The sequence below is a fragment of the Aquarana catesbeiana genome, linkage group LG12 (genome assembly GCF_042186555.1).
Source record: "Aquarana catesbeiana isolate 2022-GZ linkage group LG12, ASM4218655v1, whole genome shotgun sequence".
Lineage (NCBI taxonomy): Eukaryota > Metazoa > Chordata > Amphibia > Anura > Ranidae > Aquarana > Aquarana catesbeiana.
The window spans coordinates 148,497,382-148,521,251 of NC_133335.1; the positions used below are offsets into that span (position 1 = coordinate 148,497,382).

Below are 23,870 nucleotides of genomic sequence, written 5' to 3' on the forward strand. Positions count from 1 at the left end.
GCACTGGCAGGGAAGGGGTTAACATCAGGGGGGATCAGGGGGTTAAATGTGTTCCCTCACTGTGTGTTCTAACTGTATGGGGGGATGGGCTGCCTGGAACACACAGATCCTTCTTCCTGCATAGCAAAAAAGACGGGGTCTGTGTGGCATCCCCTGTCAGAACAGAGATCTGCCTTGTTTACTATGGCAGATTCCCGTCCTGTCACAATCGCGGGCGGAACAATCGCGGCCGGCGCGCGCCCACAAACGTGTACGAGCCTGACGTACACCTACGGTGATTTGCACAGTCGAGTCAACCTGCCGCAGTATTACTGCCGCAGCTGGTCGGCAAGTGGTTAAAAAATTATGAAAGTGAAATAAATTGGCCCAGAATTATTCTAGGTCCCCTAGGAAAATAACAATAAAAATGCACACAAGTTGCGGGCATGGCCTGGAAAGCAATGGAGTAGGACACTTGCAGTGAGTGCTCCGCTTGTCCATACTCCTGCAACATCATCCTGCTCCAATCCTGATGATCCTGCCTGGAATCTACATCTCAGCAGGCCTGCCTTGTCCTCTGCCTGGCCCTTGGAGCTATTTAGCCTTTTTGGGCGCCATCAGCGGCCGCGATCGCCGGATCTCACCGCTCTGGGGCTGCCTGTAGGACAGACCGCGGCTTTGGCCTAAATCTCGGAGCGGCGGCCATTTTGCTACACCCGGCGGCGGCTCCTACATTTCTCCCTGCTATACCTTGCTCCCCCGAGACTGCTTTCTCCCTGCCTTGGCCACCGGATTGCCTGTAGACACTGCCACAGCGTTTCTACACCCTGCAGCAGCTGGTGGGACGGCTCTGGCCTGGTCCCTGGAGCGGCGGCCATCTTGGTACACCCAGAGACTGCCTTACAGGTTTCCCTGGCCTGCCCGGCTCCCTAGAGACTGATCTTTGCCTGCCTTGGCCACCGGAGCTTCTTCAACGGATGGTGCAGTATCCTCTCCTTCAGTGGCAACCAGCGAGACAGTAAGCGGCTTCGGGCCTGGTCCCCGGACAGGCGGCCATCTTGCTTTACCCGTAGTAGGCCTGTGCAAGTACTGCAAGACTACCTGATCCCCCTGAGCCCGATTTCTCCTTGCTACAACCACCTGCTCCCACACTCATCTGGCCGCAATTTATAGTCCCTATTGTGCCACTCTTAAACTGCGGCGGGAGGGGATCATCGAGAACTCGGCCCCGTAAGCAGCGGCCATGTTAGTACACCCGGGACTCCTCTGACCACCTCTGGACCATGTCTCCACCGAAAAAGGCTTCCGAGACTACTGACAAACTTGCCAAGTACCGTCGCCTTGAGGAAGACCAACAGGCTAAGGGTTCTGCCGGTCCCTCTCCGGACACGGAACAATCTACGGCGGCCACAAAGTACTTGATGCTATTGCCCTATGTCAGAGCACGCTCACCACCAAAATCAAAATCGATGTGTCTCTTATCCGACAAGACCTCTCTACCCTGCGGGACCACGTGGCAGGGGCCCGTATTAGTAGAGCGGAAGATATATTGCACCCCCTGCAACATACTACTGACGAGGTGCGCCGTCAGCTTCAGCAGAACAGTGCAAAACAGGACGACATGGAGAATCGCCTCCGGAGATGTAATCTCCGATTTATCAGCCTCCCTGAGAATGCCGAGGGCAACGACGCGGCAAGTTTTCTTGAAAACCTCCTGACATTCACCTTTGGCAGAAATGCATTCTCGGTAATGTTTGCGGTGGAAAGGGCTCATCGAATCCCTGCCCGTCCTCCTCCTTCAGGGGCTCCACCGCGTACCCTGATAGCTCCTCAACTCCAGGGACCGCGACAAGATCCTCCGCCTGACCAGAGAGAAGGGGAATATCCCCCATACCAACACACATGTGGCCGTGTTTCTGGACTTCTCCAATGAGGTACAACGGCAAAGATCCAAGTTTCAGGATGTTAAACAACGCCTCTGAGTACTACACCTCAAATACGCTATGCTGTACACCCTGCAAAGCTTCGGGTCGAGTGCGAGGGCCAAAGCCTCTTTTTTGAAGACCCTGAATTAGCATCCGCTTGGATTGACCAGAGGGATCGTCGAGACTGAATGTACCACCTTACTTATAAGCTGTGAGTACTTTGCCTTTTTCCCCCCTGCACCCGCAATATCATCTACTGCTGTACTACTGAGCTCCTCAGTGGACACATTACACGTACATATCCTTTGCTGGAACTGGGGGATGGACTTGCAAATTCTTTTCAGCCCTATACTGGATCTCGCAGTGTACCTACTGTCTCTGAGTGACCTCATTGACTCATGATCCCCGCTTCCCCTTTACCTGTGAGAGGCCTGTAGAGATCAGTAGATTGAGCGCTGCACTTTTGTGGCCCCTACACCCCATGCACTTCTTAGAGAAGAAGTCGCCCCCCTAGTGTTTCTGTGAATTTTTTCATTCCCCATTTGTTTGACTGGTTTCTTTTCCCCTTTGTTTTTTTTCTTTTTCTTATGGGTATCTATGCTCCTCTGAAATTAAGTTCCTTGCCTCCAACGGTCCTAAACGTTGGATGTCCCCTGTTGATACCTGGTTATGGGATACTATGTCTGTGCCAAGTTTGGGTGGCATTGGACTGGGAGGGAGGGAAAATGTTGTGGTTGTTATTTTTCTCACACCACCATGTTTGCAACTGCTTACTTATGCTAAAGGTACTATGTTATTATCATACATGCACTGTCATTACTGGTTATCACTGTGTTTTATGCTGTCTGATGTGGCTATATCTGCTCTGCCGGTCCAGGTCCAGCTGCGGTTCATCATATACACCCTTTTCCCGCCATGAGTTCTCTGAAGTTCCTCACATGGAATGTTAGAGGCTTGCGCAATAAGATTAAACGCACAGCCGCCCTGACATTCCTTAAGTCCCAACATGCCGACATCATCACGCTAGTTGGGACCCACGTCACAGGCCACCTACAATCCTCTCTCAAAAAACCTTGGATTGGTTGGGCATATCACGCCACCCACAACTCTTACTCCAGAGGTGTATCAGTCCTGATCGCCAAAAGGGTTCCGTTTGACCTAATACTGCTTCAGACGGACCGGCAGGGCAGATATGTGTTAATACACGCCGCTATTAATGGATCCCCTATCCTGATACTAGCCTGCTATATCCCCCCCCATACAACTCACTTGTGATTAAGGAGGGCCTTGCCTTTATGGCACAATACACCTCTGTACCGGCGGTGTGGATGGGGGACCCTCATTCCCATTCTAGACCGAATGGGCGCACCGGACCTCCCCCTAGACCCGCCAGCCCATACCAGACTACACCGAATACTGACTGACTTTGCTCTTGTAGACACTTGGCGCCACAAGCACCCACACTCTAAAGTCTTTTCATGTTTCTCAGCCAGCCATAACACACGAATCGATTTTATTATAATTTCACAGACCCTGACACCTAAACTGGGAGACGCGGGCTTTGCTCCAAGAATACTCTCGGATCACGCCCCTTACTGGATTACGATTCAGCTCCTGAAGGCCTCCCCTGCTCCTCTTTGGCGGTTAAACCCGTTTTGGCTGACTGCCCTGCAGGACCAGGATGACATCCCCATGGAATTGCAATACTATTTTACAGCCAATAGGGAGTCGGCCAAACATGACATAGTGTGGGAGACGTTTAAGCTGCGCGCTCGTTCCCTGCTCTCCACACGTATTAACAGACTTTAGCGATCATCAAAACTCATTGTCCAACAGGCTACAGAACACCTACAGGTGCTGGAAGAGGCGTTCAACCGGGACCCCTCTCCTAGCACTGCCAACAATCTCAAGATTCACACGTGACAGGTCTCCCAATTACATATTGAGAAGGCCAAGCAACGCATCTTTTACTGTAGGCAAAGGATATTTGAGTATGGAGAAAGATCGGGCAAACTTCTTGCATATCTTGCTCACTTAGATTCACATCCCCCGGTGGTGGTGTCATTGACCGACCCCCAGGGGAACAACGTCACTGATCCGCAACAAGTAGCGGAGGAATTTGCAAGATTTTATCGCGCACTTTACACCTCCCGGGTCACTCACACTCCCCAAGATACCAAAGACTGCTTAGCGAGAATTAAATTCCCTAGATTGACTGATGCCCAACGTGAACTCCTAGAAGCTCCCATTACTAAGGAAGATATCTCTGAGGCTATCTCCTGTCTGGCTACATCTAAGGCTCCAGGGTCAGGCGGCTTACCACTTGAATTTTACGCCACCAACTCTGAAATTTTAACCCCTAAACTTCATGATCTATAAAAATCCATATTTGATACAGGAATCCTACCCCCTCTATGAGGGAAGCCCAAATTGTAGTAATCCCTAAGCCTGGTAAGGACCCCAAATACCCGGACAGGTCGACATTAAAATACTTGCCAAGATTCTAGCCTCTCGCCTTAACCAGGTCATTCTTTCCCTGGTCCACCCTGATCAGACGGACTTTATGCCAGAGAAGAACACTGCTATGAATATTCGCCGGCTATTTATGAATATCCAGGGCTCCCACGATGAAGTTGGCTCGAGGGTCGTGGTGGCTCTAGACGCCGCCAAGGCTTTCCATTCAGTGGAGTGGAACTACCTATGGGAGTGCCTTTGAGTTTTGGACTTGGCCCCGACTTTATTCGCTGGGTTCAACTCCTGTATCAATCCCCGAAGGCCAAGGTGCTTGTAAATGGCTGGCTCTCTGATTAATTCCCGCTGGAGAGAGGGACCAGACAAGGCTGCCCCCTTTCCCCCCATGCTGTATGCATTGGCTGTGGAGCCGTTGGCCATCATGGTTCGTGCGGACACCAATATCCGAGGCCTCAAGATAGGGAATCTGGAAGAAAAGATTGGGATGTACGCAGACGATACGCTCCTCTACTTGGCCGACTCGGGTCCCTCCCTCATTGCAGCCCTCCAATCCATAGAGCATATTGGTAGTCACTCGGGCCTAAGCATCAATTGGTCTAAATCCCAGATCCTTCCGATTGACCATTTCCCCCCCTCACTCACATCCCCCCCTCTGACGCTCCCCAGGGTCTCTGTAATTAAGTACCTCGGAGTGCAAGTTACTAAATCGCTTACAGACTACACACTCTTGAATATTGAACCACTGTACACCCTGATCAAGACTAAGACACAAAATTGGGCTCGGCTACCCCTGGGTGTCATGGCACGCATCAGTCTAGTCAAAATGATACTTCTCCCAAAAATACTCATCTGGTGTGGCACGCTCCTCTGTATATACCACAAAAATTTTTCAAAACAATTGAGTCTATTCTTAATTCGTTTATATGGGGACACATCAGACACAAATTATCTTGGAGAATACTTAAGAACCCAGTGACATTGGGAGGAGTTGCTCTTCCAGATTTTCAGGACTATTATCTTGCCTCCCAACTGTCCCACTTCTATCATTTTGACAAGCATGAGCTACCAAGATACCAGCTACTACTCTGTGAACACCCTGATAACCCAGCTCACACCCCACTTCAGTCATTCCTAAGGGCCCCATCGACAGGACATACCCCCCAACACAAAGCAGGCATGTTGACACATCATCGGAGGTGGCGGTTGGCACTTCAAAAACTCGGGACTCCACAGGTTCATTCCCACACCCCCTTTGATTTAACGCACGCCTGCCTGAGCTGTTGTCTATCCCAGACCCCGCGGTTTTGATACGTAATGGGATCTTGTATATACACCAGATCATGACCGCTATAGGACTTAAAACATTCCAAATGTTAAAAGACGAATTCTCACTTCCCAACCACCTCCTTTTCAGGCACTTACAACTTCGCCATGCTATACAAACTCAGTTTGCTGGCTCTAACCTATCCCTTACAGTCCCCTCCATAGTTGACACGATCACAGGTGTTGAGCCTGCCAAACTAATCTCCACTCTTTATTCCGCCATCCGTCTTCCCAACTCCATAGCCTTGGCCTATGGTGCTAAGACTACATGGGAGGTGGACGTTGGAACGATTGAGGATGAGGACTGGGATGAGATCTTGGAAGAGGTGAAAAAAGTTTCCCCTAAACTGTCGGACCGCCTAACACAGTTATATATCATACATAGGACATATCTGACTCCTCAGAGGTTAGCGCGTTTTAAACCCATGTATAATCCAGGTTGCCGACTATGCGACCACACCCCGGGCTCTTTCTATCACCACCTTATATGGTCCTGCCCAACTATCCAAGCATACTGGATACAAGTGATACGCTTCCTGCGCGATCAGATGGGCTCTCCAGCTACCCTAGACCCTAAGATGTGTCTACTTGGTTTGCTACCTGAATTAGACGCTGACAAACCCCTCCGTACCTTTTTACATGAAACGCTATTCTTGGCGAGAAAAGCAATAGCCCGTAATTGGATGCAGGCCCTACCCCCTACAATCCGGTCCTGGAAAAAAGAAATCAATGACACTCTCCCATATAAGAAGCTAATTTATGTACATAGAGGATGCCCGCATAAATACGAGCAGGTCTGGAACAGATGTTTAGAAGATGGTGAAACATGTACTTGAAACGTTACGTTCATCTCTTATTTTCTTCTCTCCTCTCCCCCCGTTTTCCTTTCTTCTTTATTGTGTACTGGCTTCATGTCCGGTGGATATTTCACCCTATATCATGTGGATAACTTAATGTGCTCATGTATGTATTACTGTTCTTGCCATGTTGGCTTATATTATTTTATGTACCAAGCATATATTTTCTCAATAAAGTTGGTTTTTCCAATAAAAAAAAATGCACACAAGTTCCTGGTTGTCATAAATTACAGGTTTATTTCCAGAAGCAGGGAGACTTCATTCACCGATTCACAGCATCAATAACAGGGTCACAACAAGCTCATTATTACAGTGTGACATTACTAATGTAAACAATATAGGGACAGTGATGGTTTCTGGCTACAATGGGTCAAGCTCCTGGTACCTAAAATGCTCAAACTTTTTGTTCCCCTCTTAGGGCTCCAATAAGGTTCAAACGAGCGTCAGTTACGTGTTTTCTTCTACTCAAAGTAAAAGCAACCATTTGAGTTCAAACTGGATTCTACTTTGCAGTTTATACAAAACTGTCAGAATTGCCTTTCCCAAAGCAATCTTGTAGGTTAAAAGGAAGAATCAAATTCATTTCTATGGACAACAGTTGTTCAGCCCTCAAATGGTTGCTCTTATGTTTGAGCAAAATGGAAGATGGGTGCACCATTTCAACTAAAAATCTCATACTCATATACCATTTTTATATTGTTTTATAATGTTTTTGTAAAATTGACATATTGCAAATGATCTTTCCAATTCTATAGAAAAAAACACAAATGAAAGTGGCAAATATTTATCACAGTAACATGGGAAACAGCATGGACTTAAATTTATTGATAACCAATCTCCTTGGGTACATTTACAAGAAATGTAAATAAATACTACTGTCATGTCAGACAACCCCCCCCCCACACCCCCACCCTCAAAATCAATGATGTAAGCAAGGAAATAACACGGTTTTGCCAATTATCAAGCGTAATTGCGTGAAGATATTACTGCAATAATATAATTACTACCGTTTATCATTAGTGAACAAATAATGAGGTAGAAAATGGTAAGAACAGCAAAAGAAAAACACACATGTGTAGGCGTTAACATTTGAAACCGCAAATTATGAAACTGTTTTTTTAATCTACATTTGCCATGTGATTTTGCCACCCCCTCATAGCGAGCTTCCCATCCTCCATTATTTAGTAAACCATTGACTGAACAGAGGGCTCTGGCAAAGTAGTGGCTTGTTTAGGACAGGTACCAGTCTGTAAAGTTTGAAGGATGAGGTTTCACACCAATGCATTATGACAGGAAAACAATATAGGGAGGGTGAGGAACACATCTAACACAACAAATCAGTCATCAAATTTGCCCTCTCGAATGCACTCAAATGAAAACGGCATAAATTTGAAGCCTGTTCCAATGTAGAACTTGTTCTGAAATTCCACCCTGCAAAAGAGAAAGAATAATATGTAAAAAGAGGATATGTGCAAAAACATACATATATATATTTCATTGTATATCAACTTGTAAGACTGTGATAGAAACAGCCACTTTATTTAGTAGGACATGGATAGAGAAAATCTGCACTGTAACCAATATAAACCAGTCAACTTATTTTTTGGTACAGTCGCGCAAATATAGATGATTTCTCAAGTCTCACATATTCCATGCCATAATTATATAAATAAAGTTTCATTGTATGTGATTTCTGCACATTGACTAATGGACTGATTAATAGGCAGTCCATGGAAGTCAATGCAGCTTGCTTGCTTGTGCATCTATCCAGCTCAGGGAAACCGTAGCAAGTAGGGAAGCATTCAAGTCTGCCAGCTGCACCTAGCAGCTTCTTATCCAAGGTCTATAGGAGTTGGAGAGGATGATAGGCAGCCTTAGAAAAATGTAGTTTGATTTTACTTTTAGGGCCCTTTCATACTGGGGCGGCGTAGGCGGTAAAACGCCGCTATTGTAAGAGGCGCTTTACCATCGGTATTCATGGTAAAACCGCCCCGCTAGTGGGCGAGAAAGGGTTAAAAACCATTGCAAAGCGCCTCTGCAGTGAAGGAGCGGTATACACTCCGCTCCTTCACCGCTCCGAAGATGCTGCTGGCAGGACTTTTTTTACCGTCCTGCTAGCGCACCACTCCAGTGTGAAAGCCCTCGGGGCTTTCACACTGGAATCAAAGCAGCGGCTGTTTAAGGTCAGTTTTCAGGCGCTATTATTAGCGCAATAGCGCCTGCAAACCGCCCCAGTGTGAAAGGGCCCTAAAAGAAACATGAAGGCTACAGTTGCTGACCTCTCTCTGAAAAATGTGTCTGGCTGTCTGACTGAACCTCCTGTTTAATACAAAAAATCATGAACAAGGAAGAAGCATGCAGATAAGAACTTCTGAATGTTTACATCTATATACTTGTTCTTCATCACTGACTCACAACGTAGTGAAGCCAGTAAGTCAACCTGACAGCTAAGCAATTGGAATTTTCAGAGGGAACTTGACAAAGGCAGCCTATCCAGTTGCCTGTGACAGGTGTACTTTAAGGCTGGGTTCACAATGCAGTATGGAGTGGCTCACAGCAGGGGGTCCAGTGCGTTCCTGTTCGCCGTTTCAGGCCCGATTTTGGTCTGAATTTTTGGCTGAATTAGGACAGGAAATGGACCAAAAGGCGCACAGGACTCCTGTGCAATTCGTTCCAGAGATGTGTGAACTGGCTCCATTGAAAGCCAGTCACAATCTCCTGACATATGAATTGGATGCGGGGAAACACGCATCAAATTCGCAACAGTGTGAACCCAGCCTAAAAGAAATCTGCGCAGAAAGATTTGGAGGTTACCACTGAAGACAACAGTGAATGAGAGGGCACACATGAACGTGGCTCAGACTCATTGTGAGCCACTAAGATGAAGTTTCCTTTAAATCTTATGTGCTCCATTTTGCCGACCGCGCACTGTAGCTTTACGGCTACAGTGCAGGCCAACTACATAGAATCATATATATATATATATATATATATATATATATAACAAAGAGTTAGCTTTAAGAAAACGTGAAGTATACTGGATACACCGTTTAAATACATTACAAACTCATGGATTAAATTCTGATTTTGATGAATACCATTTTCTTTAATAAATTGTTGTTCATATATATTTTATTGTGTATGGACCGATTCGATTTGTTTTTTAATCGTAGTCAGAGTCTTCACTAAAAATGCGATAACTCTAACAGCCATGACCTTGGGTGTACCGTGGTCTTGCTGGTCAGTACGCCTAAAAGAGGGCATACCCCAAGTATAATGTATATGAAAATAGAAAGTTGGGGGATACGGGTGGGTTGGAACCAGGAAATGAACGGAGGAGGAGGAGGAGCAGATATACCCCCACCCAGACTCCTCCTACAAAATACAGACTGGCCGAAGGCCAGCCTTCTAACTTGTAGGTGCTTTTCCACAGTGCATCCCATTTGAATGAAGGAGACTGACAACACACAGCATGTTGTGGGCTGATTGGTGTCAGCCCTCCCCAGTGTTTATTTGCTAAACTAGAAAAAAAGGGCAATATTCCGGCGCAAAATCAATAGCCGAGTAAGCAAGCAGGAAGTCTCTTGATGATGACAAGTAGTTCATGTAGTATATATGGAGCCTGCAACTGGATGAAACCTCTCCGCCGACAGTGCTACACCGATAGACTGGGACAGAATCCTTCCCTCCTACCTCAACCACTGAGTTGGACACTCACTTGCATCGTGTAAGTGCATTTTAATCTTATATGAAATGGATTGTTTTATCTCTGCACTGAGCTGGCACTTCCTTCTCCCTTCCCTCCTTTTCTCACCCAGAGCTGGCTTACATTTACCGTTAGACTGCTTACCTATATACTTGTATATACTACATGAACTACTTGTGATCATCAAGAGACTTCCTGCTTGCTTACTCGGCTATTGATTTTGCACCAGAATATTGCCCTTTTTTCTAGTTTAGCAAATAAACGCTGGGGAGGGCTGACACTATTCAGCCCACAACATGTTGTGTGTTGTCAGCCCACAACAGGACTTAGCAGCGAAGTGCATGTCTGGCAGGGCAACAGGTATTTTTCTGTAATTGCAGGGCATTTAAAAAAATAATACACAGGGAAACATGCATTTATTGCAGGTATGTACAGCAAAAGGTTTCTTTTGCCTTGACATATGTTTGAGCTTTCTTCAGCACATTATAAAATGTTATGTGGGCAGCACGGCAAGGATGCTGGAGTTATGCCATGAATCTCTGTAGCCAGATCCAAATAAGGGAAAAGTCAATTTGCTGCAAGTTTGGAAGAGCTGGACTGTGTCCCCGTATAAGGAACTGCTCAGAGCTGCTGGACTTGGTATTCCTGAAGAGCTATCATACTGTTCATCTTTCCTCTCTCTCTCTCCCAGAAAATCACAATGGCCTGTATACATATTTTGTACTACAAAACATTTTTTCTGTGTGGATTGTAAACCAGGGACAGTGACACACTGATCGAAATTTGCCAGCTTTACCCTTTTGTCTGAGAACTAACCCTGGGTTCCCTTAGGAACCATAAAAACATTTTTGTTGTGGGTTTTTAATTTCATTTTAACCTTGACTTTGCCAGTAAAATAGCTTATATGCAAAGCAATGGTATTAGTACCAATGGAATTTACCAGCAATATCCCTGGGTGGAACGGACTCTAAAAATGCATGTCCAGGATTGTAGAGAAAATGATCTGTAGCTTCATTCATTATACTTTTCGAAGCAAGGCAGGCGAGGTGATTATTATATGTGACACTGGTGTAGGCAGCGCACAGGAGACAGCTGCAATATGCTGCTACTATGTTTCTTCCATGTGCCGGAAGAATGACAGCAATGTCCCACAGTCTTGGGTTTCACTGAAATTCTCAGCTTTAATTAGAGAAGCTGAAAAGCGGTGTACTCACGCAATCACTAGAAGGGACACAGGACATGCATCCTCTGACTGGACTGTAAATTGTGTGCGTCATAAAGGACTGCTTTGATCACATTACTTCGACCAGTGCTATCTGTCATGAGAAGCATACAGGGGCTGTGCTGCAAACCTCTGAAAATGCCAGCTGACTGGCTATTACAGTACTGATCTGGGACAAGTATGTAAACTAGCTGGGAAGCTATCACTCTACATAGTGTCAATCGCTTTGGTTCCCTGCAACTCTCGCTTATTCCTCCTTACAGATCAGACTATTTTACAATTTTTACAAAACACAAAAAGGCTCTCTTGGCCAATTTAGATTTAGATTGGATTGTTTTACCAATGCATCACACCTTGTATGCAAAACTAAAACTGTGTAGGAATAGTCCCTGTGTTTTGTTGGAGAAAAAAAACACACTAAAGTAAAGTAAGGTATGCTTTTTAGTTAAAGTTAAACCCAATGTCATCCTTTCTAAACTACTGCCATAGTGGTTATCTATAAGGATATACATGCCTCCTGCATGTATCTTTACCTGTCAAATGTCTCCCCTCTGTCTGTTATGAGACCCGAAAAATTGCAGATTCTGTGGGTGGGTCTGATGTCTGGAGCTTGGTGGGTGGAGTCGTGATGTCAGTAGACTCCCCGCCCACCTCTATACTCCCCTTGTCAATATGCATTTCTCCTGTGTATTTCTTACACTGAACTTCTGCTATGATCTCTAACATCCAGTGAAAAGACAGGAAAGTAACCACGTGACTTCAGCATGCCAAATCATGCTGAGGTGTGGAACAGCCAATCCTTGCAGAGCTGCTGAAGAAAGGAGTGGGGGAGAGAATTAAAAAATAATGCATGTCTTAGTCTAGTGCACGAGATGTAAATCACCTGTCACTCACAGCAAGGGGGAGGATTTGACAAAGTTTTTCTCTGTTTGTCAAGTTTTTTATCTCACTGAACAATAAAAGAGGATTGCTCAGAGATGGATTAACTCCTTGGGGCAAGACTGGACTCAAATGATAGGAAATCTTATACTCTACATTATGACATAAAAAAAAAAAATTTTCGGGTTTACATCCACTTTTTTTTTTTTAACAAAAACAGTGGTGCTTTATTGTTGTACAAGATAAATTAGAGTTACAGAATACCATTCAACAGAGTACAATACACAGCATATGTAGATTACATATTTTAGGATAGGGAAGACAATATGCAAAGACCGCAAGCAATACGTAGGGATAATAATCCACTTTAAGTGTAATTATCCACTTGCCAACCGCCCCATAGCCAAATGACGGCTGCAGGGCGGCTGGATAACTCTGGGATCACGTCATATGACGTGATTCCAGAAAACTGCTCCTGCGCGCCCCCTGGGGCGCGCACACGGGAACATCCGTGACCGCCGGGTCCTCTCGGATCACGGTAAACGGCCGCTGATCGCGGCCGTTTACCATGTGATTGCTCCGTCAAATGACGGAGTGATCACATGTAAACAAACCGGCGTCATGTCGGTTCCTCCCTCCCCTCTCTGTACCGATCGGTACAGAGGGGGAGAGATCGGATGGGAGCCACGCTGTGGGCTGGATGTGTAGTGCCCACAGCGCAGCGACATGTACAGTCACATCCATCCATCCATGCTCAGCCATCCCCCCCCATGCTCTGCAATGACCCTGTGCAATACTCTGCAACCCTGTGCAATACTCTGCAATGACCCTGTGCAACCCTGTGCAATACTCCGCCATGTCCCGCCATACTCCGCCATACTTTGCATACTTTGCCATGCTCGGCTGTACTCGGCCTCTGTATGTGGCCAGGCTGTGGAAGTCTCACACAGAATCTATTTTGGGGTGTCATTTTTGGTATGTACATGCTATGTGTTAAAAATATTGTATAAATGGACAACTTTGTGTTAAAAAAAATGTGTTTTAACCACTTCCCGCCCGCCGGCCGTCATACGACGTCCTTGATATCTGAATGATGGGTGCAGCTACAGGCGTCATTCAGATATCATCTTTTTCAGCCGGCGATTCCCTACACCATAAGAATGATCATAGCGGCTGTTCCACTGCTTGATCATTCTTACGGAAGGCGAGAGGGGACGCCCCCCCCTCTCGCCGCCCTCAGGTGCTTCTACCAACTCACCGCTACGATCGAAGCCAGGATCATTTTTTTTATTTCAGGCTTCCCAGCCTAGAGGTGAGATGTGAGGTCTTATTGACCCCATATCTCACTGTAAAGAGGACCTGTCATGCCATATTCCTATTACAGGGGATGTTTACATTCCTTGTAATAGAAATAAAAGTGATCAAAAAATTTATTTTTTGGAAAAAAGCCTCAAACTAAAATAAATAAAGTAAAATGAACAATAAAAAAAAAAAATTTCCCCGCGTTCTCGCAGTCAGAAGCGAACGCATACGTAAGTTGCGCCCACATATGAAAATGGTGTTCAAACCACACATGTGAGGTATTGCTGCGATCGGTAGAGCGAGAGCAATAATTTTGGCCCTAGACCTCCTCTGTAACTCACAACATGTAACCAGTAAAATTTTTTAAAGCGTCTCCTATGGGAATTTTTAAGTAGCGAAGTTTGGCGCCATTCCACGAGCGTGTGCAATTTTGAAGGGTGACATGTTAGGTATCTATTTACTCGGCATAACTTCATTATTCACATTATGTAAAAACATTGGGCTAACTTTACTGTTTTGTTTTTTTTGAAAGCACAAAACTGTTTTTTTTTTCAAACAAAACGTGTTTGAAAAATTGCTGCGCAAATACCGTGCGAGATAAAAAGTTGCAACGACCGCCATTGTATTCTCTAGGGTCTTTGCTAAAAAAATATATAATGTTTTGGGGTTCTATGTAATTTTCTAGCAAATAAATTATGATTTTTACATGTAGGAGAGAAATGTCAGAATTGGCCTGGGCACTCCAGAACGCCTGATGGTGTTCCGTGCATGTTGGGCCTCTGTATGTGGCCACGCTGTGTAAAAGTCTCACACATGTGGTATTGCCATACTTGGGAGTAATAGCAGAATGTGTTTTGGGGTGTAAATTGTGGTATGCATATGCTGTGTGTGAGAAATAACCTGCTAATATGACAATTTTGTGAAAAAAAAAAAAGAAAAAAAAAATCTTGATTTTGCAAAGAATTGTGGGAAAAAATGACAACTTCAAAAAACTCATCATGCATCTTTCTAAATACCTTGGAATGTCTTCTTTCCAAAAAGGGGTCATTTGGGGGGTATTTGTACTTTTCCGGCATGTTAGGGTCTCAAGAAATGAGATAGGCCGTCAGTACTTCAGTTGTGATCAATTTTCAGAGATTGGTACTATAGCTTGTGGACTCTATAACTTTCACAAAGACCAAATAATATACACCGATTTGGGTTATTTTTACCAAAGATATGTAGCGGTATACATTTTGGCCAAAATATATGAAGAAAAAATTACTAATTTGCAAAATTTTATAACAGAAACGAAGAAAAATGCATTTTTTTTACAGAATTTTTGGTCTTTTTTCTTTTATAGCGCAAAAAATAAAGAACCCAAAAAGGACAAAAAAATTCATTTGGGTACAGTGTTGCATGACTGAGTAATTGTCATTCAAAGTGTGAGAGCACCGAAAGCTGAAAATTGGTCTGGTTATTAAGGGGGTTTGAGTGCCCAGTGGTCAAGTGGTTATGCTACCTAAGCAGAATTACTGATTTTATTGAATATAAATAAGAAAAGTCATCAGCACTCATAGTGATGTTATTTTCTGCATTTTTACTTTTAAAAAACACAGGTATACATTTGCCTACATTCTGTTTAGACCCCTGATATCTCACCAAAGTCCCCAAATAGGGCTCCTATTAATAAAAATAGGATTTTTTAAAACAGCTTACCTGTAAAATCCTTTTCTTTCGATGGACATCACGGGACACAAAGCCACAGTAATTACTGATGGGTTATATAGGTATCACTGGTGATTGGACACTGGCACACCTTAACCAGGAAGTTCAACCCCCTATATACTCCCTCCCCTTGCAGGGATATCTCAGTTTTGTAGCCAAGCAATATAGTGTATTAGAAGAGGGGCGGGACCTCTGTGTCCCGTGATGTCCATCAAAAGAAAAAGATTTTACAGGTAAGCGGTTTTAAAAAATCCTATTTTCTTTCTCGAACATCACGGGACACAGAGCCACAGTAATTACTGATGGGATGTCCCAGAGCAATGCTATCTGGGGGGGGGGGGGGGGGGAGGAGAACCACAACCAAGTAGGGTGCAATCAGACCTGAGGACCCTGTACCGCTGCCTGCAGCACACTACGCCCAAAGGCGATATCCTCATGCCTTCTCACATCCACCTGATAGAATCTGGTGAATGTATGAACTGAAGACCAGGTTGCGGCCTTGCAGATCTGAGCCATCGAGGCCCGGTGATGCACTGCCCAAGAAGCACCAATAGCCCTTGTGGAATGTGACCTGATCTGAAATGGAGGAATCTTCTGTTTCAAACCGTAAGCTTGAATGATCAATTGTCGAATCCATTTAGAAATGGTAGCTTTTGATGCTGCCTGTCCTCTACTGGGACCCTCTGGCAGCACAAACAAAACATCTGTTTTGCGAATCTGAGCAGTTGCTTCCAGATAGGCCTTGACTGCTCTTACTACATCCAAAGAATGTAGTGATCTTTCTTCTGGAGAACAGGGATCTGGAAAAAAGGAAGGTAGAACAATGTCTTGGTTTAGATGAAAATCTGAAACCACCTTCGGTAAAAAACTAGGATGAGAGCGCAGTACCACTCTATCCTTGTGTACAATCAAATAAGGCTCTTTACAGGAAAGAGCTGCTAATTCCGATACTCTTCTAGCAGAAGAGATGGCTACCAGAAAAATTAACTTCCTTGTCAGCAAGACCAAAGGAATCTGACATATTGGTTCAAAAGGCTGTTTCTGTAACACAGACAGAACCAAGTTCAAGTTCCAGGGGTTTAGGGGCGCTCTAACCGGAGGATTAAGGCGCGTCACCCCCTGCATAAAGTTTCGGACCAAAGAATGCGAAGCAAGTGGCTGTTGAAAAAATACCGATAAGGCCGAGACCTGGCCTTTGATGGTACTCAAGGCCAGCTTCATCTCTAACCCCAATTGTAGAAAATCAAGAATTCTACTGTATCACATACTTTCTGGGGTGCCAACCCCTGGATTCACACCAGGATATATAAAGCTCTCCAGACTCTATGATAAATCATTCTGGAAGCTGGCTTCCTTGCATTGATCAAGGTAGATATCACGGGACCTGAAAGCCCACGACCCTTCAGAACGTGGGTTTCAATAGCCAAACCGTCAAATTTAGCGTTTGTAAAGCAGGATGGAACACTGGACCCTGAGATAACAGGTCTGGTTGTACCGGTAGGGTCCACGGGGAACCCACCATCATCCTTACTATTTCCGCATACCATGTCCTTCTGGGCCAAGCGGGGGCCACCAGAAGTACCGACTTCTTTTCCAGCCGGTCCTGCGAAGGAGTCGTGGCAGAGCAGAATAGGTGGGAAAGCATAAATCAGTGAGAACCGATGCCACGGAATCACCAACGCATCCGTCCCGCATGCAAGAGGATCTTTTGTCCTTGCCACAAATCTGTCTATCTTTTTGTTGAATCGGGATGCAAAGAGATCTACATCTGGAACCCCCCATCTTTGGCATATGGTCCAAAAGACGTCGGGATGCAGAGACCATTCCCCTGGAAGTAACTGCTGGCGACTTAGATAGTCCGCCTGCCAGTTCTCTATCCCTGGGATGAAAACTGCCAATATGCATGGCACATGCATCTCTGCCCAGACTAAGGATCTGGTTCACCTCCTTTTGAGCAGCTCGGCTCCAGGTGCCTCCCTGATGATTGACATAAGCCACTGCTGTGGCATTGTCGGACTGGATCCTGACCGGGCAACCCTGTAGCCTGATAGTCCAGGCTTTTAGGGCTAGGTATACCGCCCGGATCTCCACAATGTTGATGGGTAAGGTCCTCTCGGTCTTGGACCATAGCCCCTGGATCGCAGACTGTTCCAGAACTGCTCCCCAACCTGACAGACTGGCATCTGTTGTTACCACCGTCCACGTGACCGGTAGAAAGGATTTCCCCTTCTGCAGGTTTTCAGGTACCGCATGCGACAGGTGCATCGGAAAGTCTAATGCCTGAACCTTCTTGTTCCAGGCCGACAGAATACTGTTAAAGTGTAAAAGAATTTACGCGCTCACAGACTGGAAGCAGGTTTGCAGCCTCCCCTTACACACCCCCAAAGGGGTGAGATATAGTATCGAGAGCTTATAGATAGGGGCGAGTGGCGCTACCTGTATAGAATACCTAGATGTGTGCTCGTGTATAAATATATAGAGTGGGTGTGTGCCCAGTAGGTTTATAACCCGTGCTACTGTATGCAAAACCAGTGCCTCCTAATCCTAGGATATAAATGGTTACCCTTCCACCCAAATGTGAATTAATCAAGTAAATTATATACTATATAAATCAAACAATCAATAAACATTCCCTCTAGTGCGTGAAGGAGAATAGATATCTATGAATTACTAAATGCAAATTATCCTCTTATAATGAAACCTGTGCATTAATAACATTGATCTGAAAATGCATCTTGACACCCAATAGTTCATGCAACTCCCCGTGCCCTCACCCGTATGACTGAGCAGGTGGAGAGTGTAATCAAAGTTCAATACTACCACATTTAGAAAGTGCAATATTAGTGAAATATTGAAAAAAATTTTTTTTGAAAAAATGAAACCTTTAAAAATATAAAAATTAAAAATAAAAATTATCAGGAATAAAAATTATCGTATATGAAAAAGTCCCAAATTACAGAGTTCCAACATAGATATAATTGCATAGAATTGCATGAAGTTCCACCATGAATAGGATTCCTGTGGATAGTGACTTTTGTGATGACATCAATTTTAAATCCAGTGACTTGCGGTGCTCCCCCTCAAGGATCCCCACTTACCGGCTCCCTACACCCCTGCAGGGGTAATAGGCATGTATTGTCTGGCCGTGGATGACATCTGGGATTCCAGTAGAGTTGTCCCCGGGGGGCTCCCCTCCAGATATGGTATCTCCTTAACCACTTCCCGACCGCCGCACGACTATATACGTCCTAAGTTTGAACGGGGATATCGTTGTTATGGCAGCAGCTAGCTGCCATAACCCCAGTATCCCCGTTTTCGTGCGGTGGCCGGCTTTCAGATAAAAGTGGTCCCTGCGGCGGATTCGCCGCGAGATCACTTTTATCGGTGGCGGGAGAGGGCACCCCCCCTCCCGCCGCGATCCGGTGCCCTCCGCCGCTTACCGGAGCCGTCGGTAGCGGCGGAGGCGATCGCGTCCTCTGCCGTTGTGTGTCAGGAGACGAGTGAGGCCAAGATGGCGCTCACTCGTCTCCATGATACTGCTGGGCGGAAGCGACGTCAAAACGTCACTTCCGTCCACGCCTCTTAAAGGCATATTTTTTCAAATGTCATTTTTCTAAATGACTTTTTTTTTTTTTTTTTTTATTGCATTTTAGTGTAAATATGAGATCTGAGGTCTTTTTGACCCCAGATCTCATATTTAAGAGGTCCTGCCATGCTTTTTTCTATTACAAGGGATGTTTACATTCCTTGTAATAGGAATAAAAGTGACACAATTTTTTTTTTTTTTAAACAGTGTAAAAATAAATAAAATATTTTAAAATAAATAATAAAAATAATAAAAAAAAATTTTTAAAACCCCCCTGTCCCAACGAGCTCGCGCGCAGAAGCGAACGCATACGGGAGTAGCGCCCGCATATGAAAACGGTGGTCAAACCACACATGTGAGGTATCACAGCGACCGGTAGAGCAAGAGCAATAATTCTAGCCCTAGACCTCCTCTGTAGCGCAAAATATGCAACCTGTAGAATTTTTTAAACGTCGCCTATGGAGATTTTTGAGGGTAAAAGTTTGACGCCATTCCATGAGCGGGCGCAATTTTCAAGCATGACATGTTGGGTATCAATTTACTTGGCGTAACATTATATTTCACAATATAAAAAAAAATTGGGATAACTTTACTGTTGTTTTATTTTTTTATTCAAAAAAGTGGATTTTTTCCAAAAAAAGTGCGCTTATAAGACCGCTGCGCAAATACGGTGCAAAAAAAAAAGTATTGCAATGACCGCCATTGTATTCTCTAGGGTGTTAGAAGAAAAACCATATATAATGTTTGGGGGTTCTAAGTAATTTTCTAGCAGAAAAACCTGTTTTAAACATGTAAACACCTAAAATCCAAAACGAGGCTGGTCCTTAAGTGGTTAAGTGATCCTGGTTATCCTCGTAAGAAAGAAACAGGGCTCTCGTAGTGTGATACCGTAAAAATTATTTTATTTAAAAAGCTAGTAAAACCAGCACAAAAACGAAATAAAAAGTGAAAAAGTATATTAAAAGTTCCAAACTACTGCTACAAGAGCCTGGCATTCACACTGCGTAAAGAAATCAAGCCCGGATAGGAGCTTGTGGATGTATTTCCTCAGCTGAGTGGCGTGCGCCTCAGCTGCGCTCCAAGCTCCCTCCGACTTCCGTGTGTGACGCAAGTACGTAGCCCCGCCTTACACGTTTCGTCATCGACGTTATCAAAGCCTATCCCACACCCACCTAAGAACTGTACCCAAGCCACCCCCATCAAATCAACCCCCGCAGCCATTACCTTTTGTAATACCACCACCCCCTTCCCTTCTGTATTAAACTGTATCGTATTTGTGCTGTCCCCCCTTCTACATAGTAAAGCACTGTGTAAACTGTTGGCGCTATATAAAATCGTATCTTTTCATGTGACAACACTGAAGAATTGACATTTTGCTACAATGTAAAGTAGTGAGTGTACAGCTTGTATAACAGTGTAAATTTGCTGTCACCTCAAAATAACTCAACACAGCCATTAATGTCTAAACCGCTGGAAACAAAAGTGAGTACGTTTTCAAAGGCCGCCTTTGATAACGTCGATGACGAAACGCGTAAGTCGGGGCTACGTACTTACGTCACACACGGAAGACGGAGGGAGCTTGGAGCGCAGCTGAGGCGCACGCCGCTCAGCTGAGGAAATACATCCACGGGCTCCTATCCGGGCTTGATTTCTTTACGCAGTGTGAATGCCAGGCTCTTGTAGCAGGAGTTTGGAACTTTTAATATACTTTTTCACTTTTTATTTCGTTTTTGTGCTGGTTTTACTAGCTTTTTAAATAAAATAATTTTTACGGTATCACACTACGAGAGCCCTGTTTCTTTCTTACGAGGATAACCAGGATCACTTAAGGAGATACCATATCTGGAGGGGAACCCCCGGGGACAACTCTACCGGAATCCCAGATGTCATCCACGGCCAGACAATACATGCCTATTACCCCTGCAGGGGTGTAGGGAGCCGGTAAGTGGGGATCCTTGAGGGGGAGCACCGCAAGTCACTGGATTTAAAATTGATGTCATCACAAAAGTCACTATCCACAGGAATCCTATTCATGGTGGAACTTCATGCAATTCTATGCAATTATAGCTATGTTGGAACTTTTTATTTTTATAGGTTTCATTTTTTCAAAAAAATTTTTTTCAATATTTCACTAATATTGCACTTTCTAAATGTGGTAGTATTGAACTTTGATTACACTCTCCACCTGCTCAGTCATACGGGTGAGGGCACGGGGAGTTGCATGAACTATTGGGTGTCAAGATGCATTTTCAGATCAATGTTATTAATGCACAGGTTTCATTATAAGAGGATAATTTGCATTTAGTAATTCATAGATATCTATTCTCCTTCACGCACTAGAGGGAATGTTTATTGATTGTTTGATTTATTTAGTATATAATTTACTTGATTAATTCACATTTGGGTGGAAGGGTAACCATTTATATCCTAGGATTAGGAGGCACTGGTTTTGCATACAGTAGCACAGGTTATAAACCTACTGGGCACACACCCACTCTATATATTTATACACGAGCACACATCTAGGTATTCTATACAGGTAGCGCCACTCGCCCCTATCTATAAGCTCTCGACAGAATACTGTGTTGCAGCATTCTTGAATGAAACTGAGCATAGGGAACTGCTTCGACTGAAGACACAATCTTCCCTAGTAGCCTCATACAAAGACGGACAGAAGGACCCTTCTTGGTCCTGACTGCCAGAATCAGCTCTCTTAAAGCAGTGATCTTTGCCTGAGGTAGAAATATTTTCTCCTGGCTTGTATCTATGATCAGACCTAAATACTCCAGTCTTCTTACTGGTTTTAGGAAAGATTTTTCTAGGTTGAGGATCCAACCCAGGTGTTCCAGATACCTGACTGTGGTCCTCAAATTTCCGTTCAAGGAGGCTACTGACCGGTCTATCAGGAGCAGGTCGTCTAGGTATGCTATGACAGCTATACCCTGAGCCCTTAATCTGGCCAGAGGAGGAGCCAAGACCTTTGTGAACACTCGAGGTGCAGTGGCTATCCCAAAAGGCAGAGCCACAAACTAGAAATGGTGCCCTCCTATCTCGAAGCGTAGAAACTTCTGATGAGCAGGAAAAATGGGCACATGCAGATATGCATCTCTGATGTCTATTGATGCCAGAAATTCTCCTCCCTGTAGAGTGGAGACTACTGTCCGAATTGATTCCATGCGGAAGGATTGGATCCTTAGGAATCAGTTCAGATCCCTTAAATCCAGAATGGGCATGACATGCCCATTTGGTTTTTGGACCGTAAAAAGGTTGGAATAGAAGCCCAATCCTTGATCCTCTGCGGGAACTACCACAATGACCTCCTGCGACAAAAGTCGCTCTAACGCTAGAAGGAGCGACTGCTTCTTCTCTGGATCTCTGGGGACACTTGACCTGAGGAAACGGGGAGAAGGGAACTCCTGAAACTCCAGCTTGTACCCTAAGGTTACCGTGGAGATTACCCATCTGTCCTGGAAATCCTCCTGCCAGTGCCCTGAGAACTGTCGCAGTCTTCCCCCCACTCAAGTGAGCGGGGGCGCCCCTTCATGCAGAGGTCTTAGTGTTTTGCCTAGTAGGCTTCTTTCCCCAGGACTTCTTTTGTCCCTGGGGTTGACTCTTGTCTCTGGACCCAGACGGAGGAGGCCGTCGAGACTGCCTGGAGGCTGAAGCCCCCGGCGCTGGTGAAAGAGTTCATTTGAAAGAGGGACGCTTACTCTTCTTCTTAACAGGTAAGATAGTGCTTTTCCCAGAGAAGATTCTCTTGATATAGTTATCCAAGTCTTCTCCAAACAACCTTTCACCACGAAATGGAAACCCAGCTAGGAGCTTCTTACATGGTGCTTCGGCTGACCAATTCTTTAACCATAGGATTCTACGTATATGCACCAACCCCAGTGAAAGACGGAAGGTTTGCACGATAGAATCTCTAATGGCGTCAACAACAAAGCATAAGGCCTCTGGAAGGTTAGCCAGCCCCTGGGCCTGCTGTTCAGGTAAAACTTTGATGACCTGTTTAACATGGTCTCTTAAGTATTGACAGACTCCAATCGCTGCTACTGCAGGTTGAGCCACTGAACCTGCTAAGGAGAAAACATCCTTCAATAGGGATTCCATCTTTTTATCTACAGGATCCCTGAGCATCTGAGCGTTGTCTACAGGACAAGTCAGACTATTATTTACAGAGAAAATGGCGGGATCAATGGCCGGTATTCCCCACATTTTCATAAACTTTTCTTCCATAGGATAAAGTGTAGAAAACTTTTTCGGCGGAAAAAAAAACGTTTATCTGGGTGATCCCACTCAGCATAAAGGAGCTTTTCAAGTAAATTATGAACAGGAAAAGCCTGTGCTGTTTGAGGAGGTTTCAGTGACCCTAAAGAAGAAGAGGGTTCTTTAACTGATTCAGATATGGGCAACTTAAATGTTGAGCGGACCAATCCAGTAAGGATCTGCACTAAGACTTTCTCCTCTTGGGAAGTCGCAGAGGGTCCCTCTCCACCTGATTCCTCCGAAGAGGAATCATCCGTCCCATCCCGATCCTCTGAAAGGGATTCCTCTCCTTTATCCCAGGGCTCCTCTTCCTGAGGGTCTTGGGGAACAGAGGAAGGCCTAGTGTGTTTTCTTCCACCAAGTGAAGATGTAATCATGGCCATTAATCTTTCCTCTAAACCATTAATGGTTGAGGACAAAACTTCCTGTGTAATATATACAGGGGCTGAAGTGCCAGAAGTAGGTATAGCCCCTGACCCCGATGGCTCTCCCTGGCTAGCCGTCCCTGGCCCCTCGGGGGGGGGGGATGCTGCAGACAGGGGGCCCTCAGAACCTGAACGAGATCCCCAGTCTGGTGTTACCTTAGTAAATGCTGCCTAGGAGAATGCCTGTGTCCCACCTTACATGCGACCGTCAGCTCTGTGTC

The 23,870-nt window shown here is 45.0% G+C and overlaps 1 protein-coding gene across 6 annotated transcripts in view; it reads right to left on the minus strand.

Moving 5' to 3' along the window:
- Nucleotides 1-6,773: 6,773 nt before the first annotated feature.
- ATP6V0A1 (ATPase H+ transporting V0 subunit a1) overlaps nucleotides 6,774-23,870 on the minus strand; it is a 201,225-nt gene continuing 184,128 nt past the window's right edge. For all 6 annotated transcript variants that reach the window (XM_073608392.1, XM_073608391.1, XM_073608393.1 and 3 more), the window contains one exon: nucleotides 6,774-7,987. In XM_073608392.1, coding sequence (XP_073464493.1) covers nucleotides 7,894-7,987 — 94 coding nt within the window. In that variant the 3' untranslated portion in view covers nucleotides 6,774-7,893. The remainder of the gene's footprint in view (nucleotides 7,988-23,870) is intronic.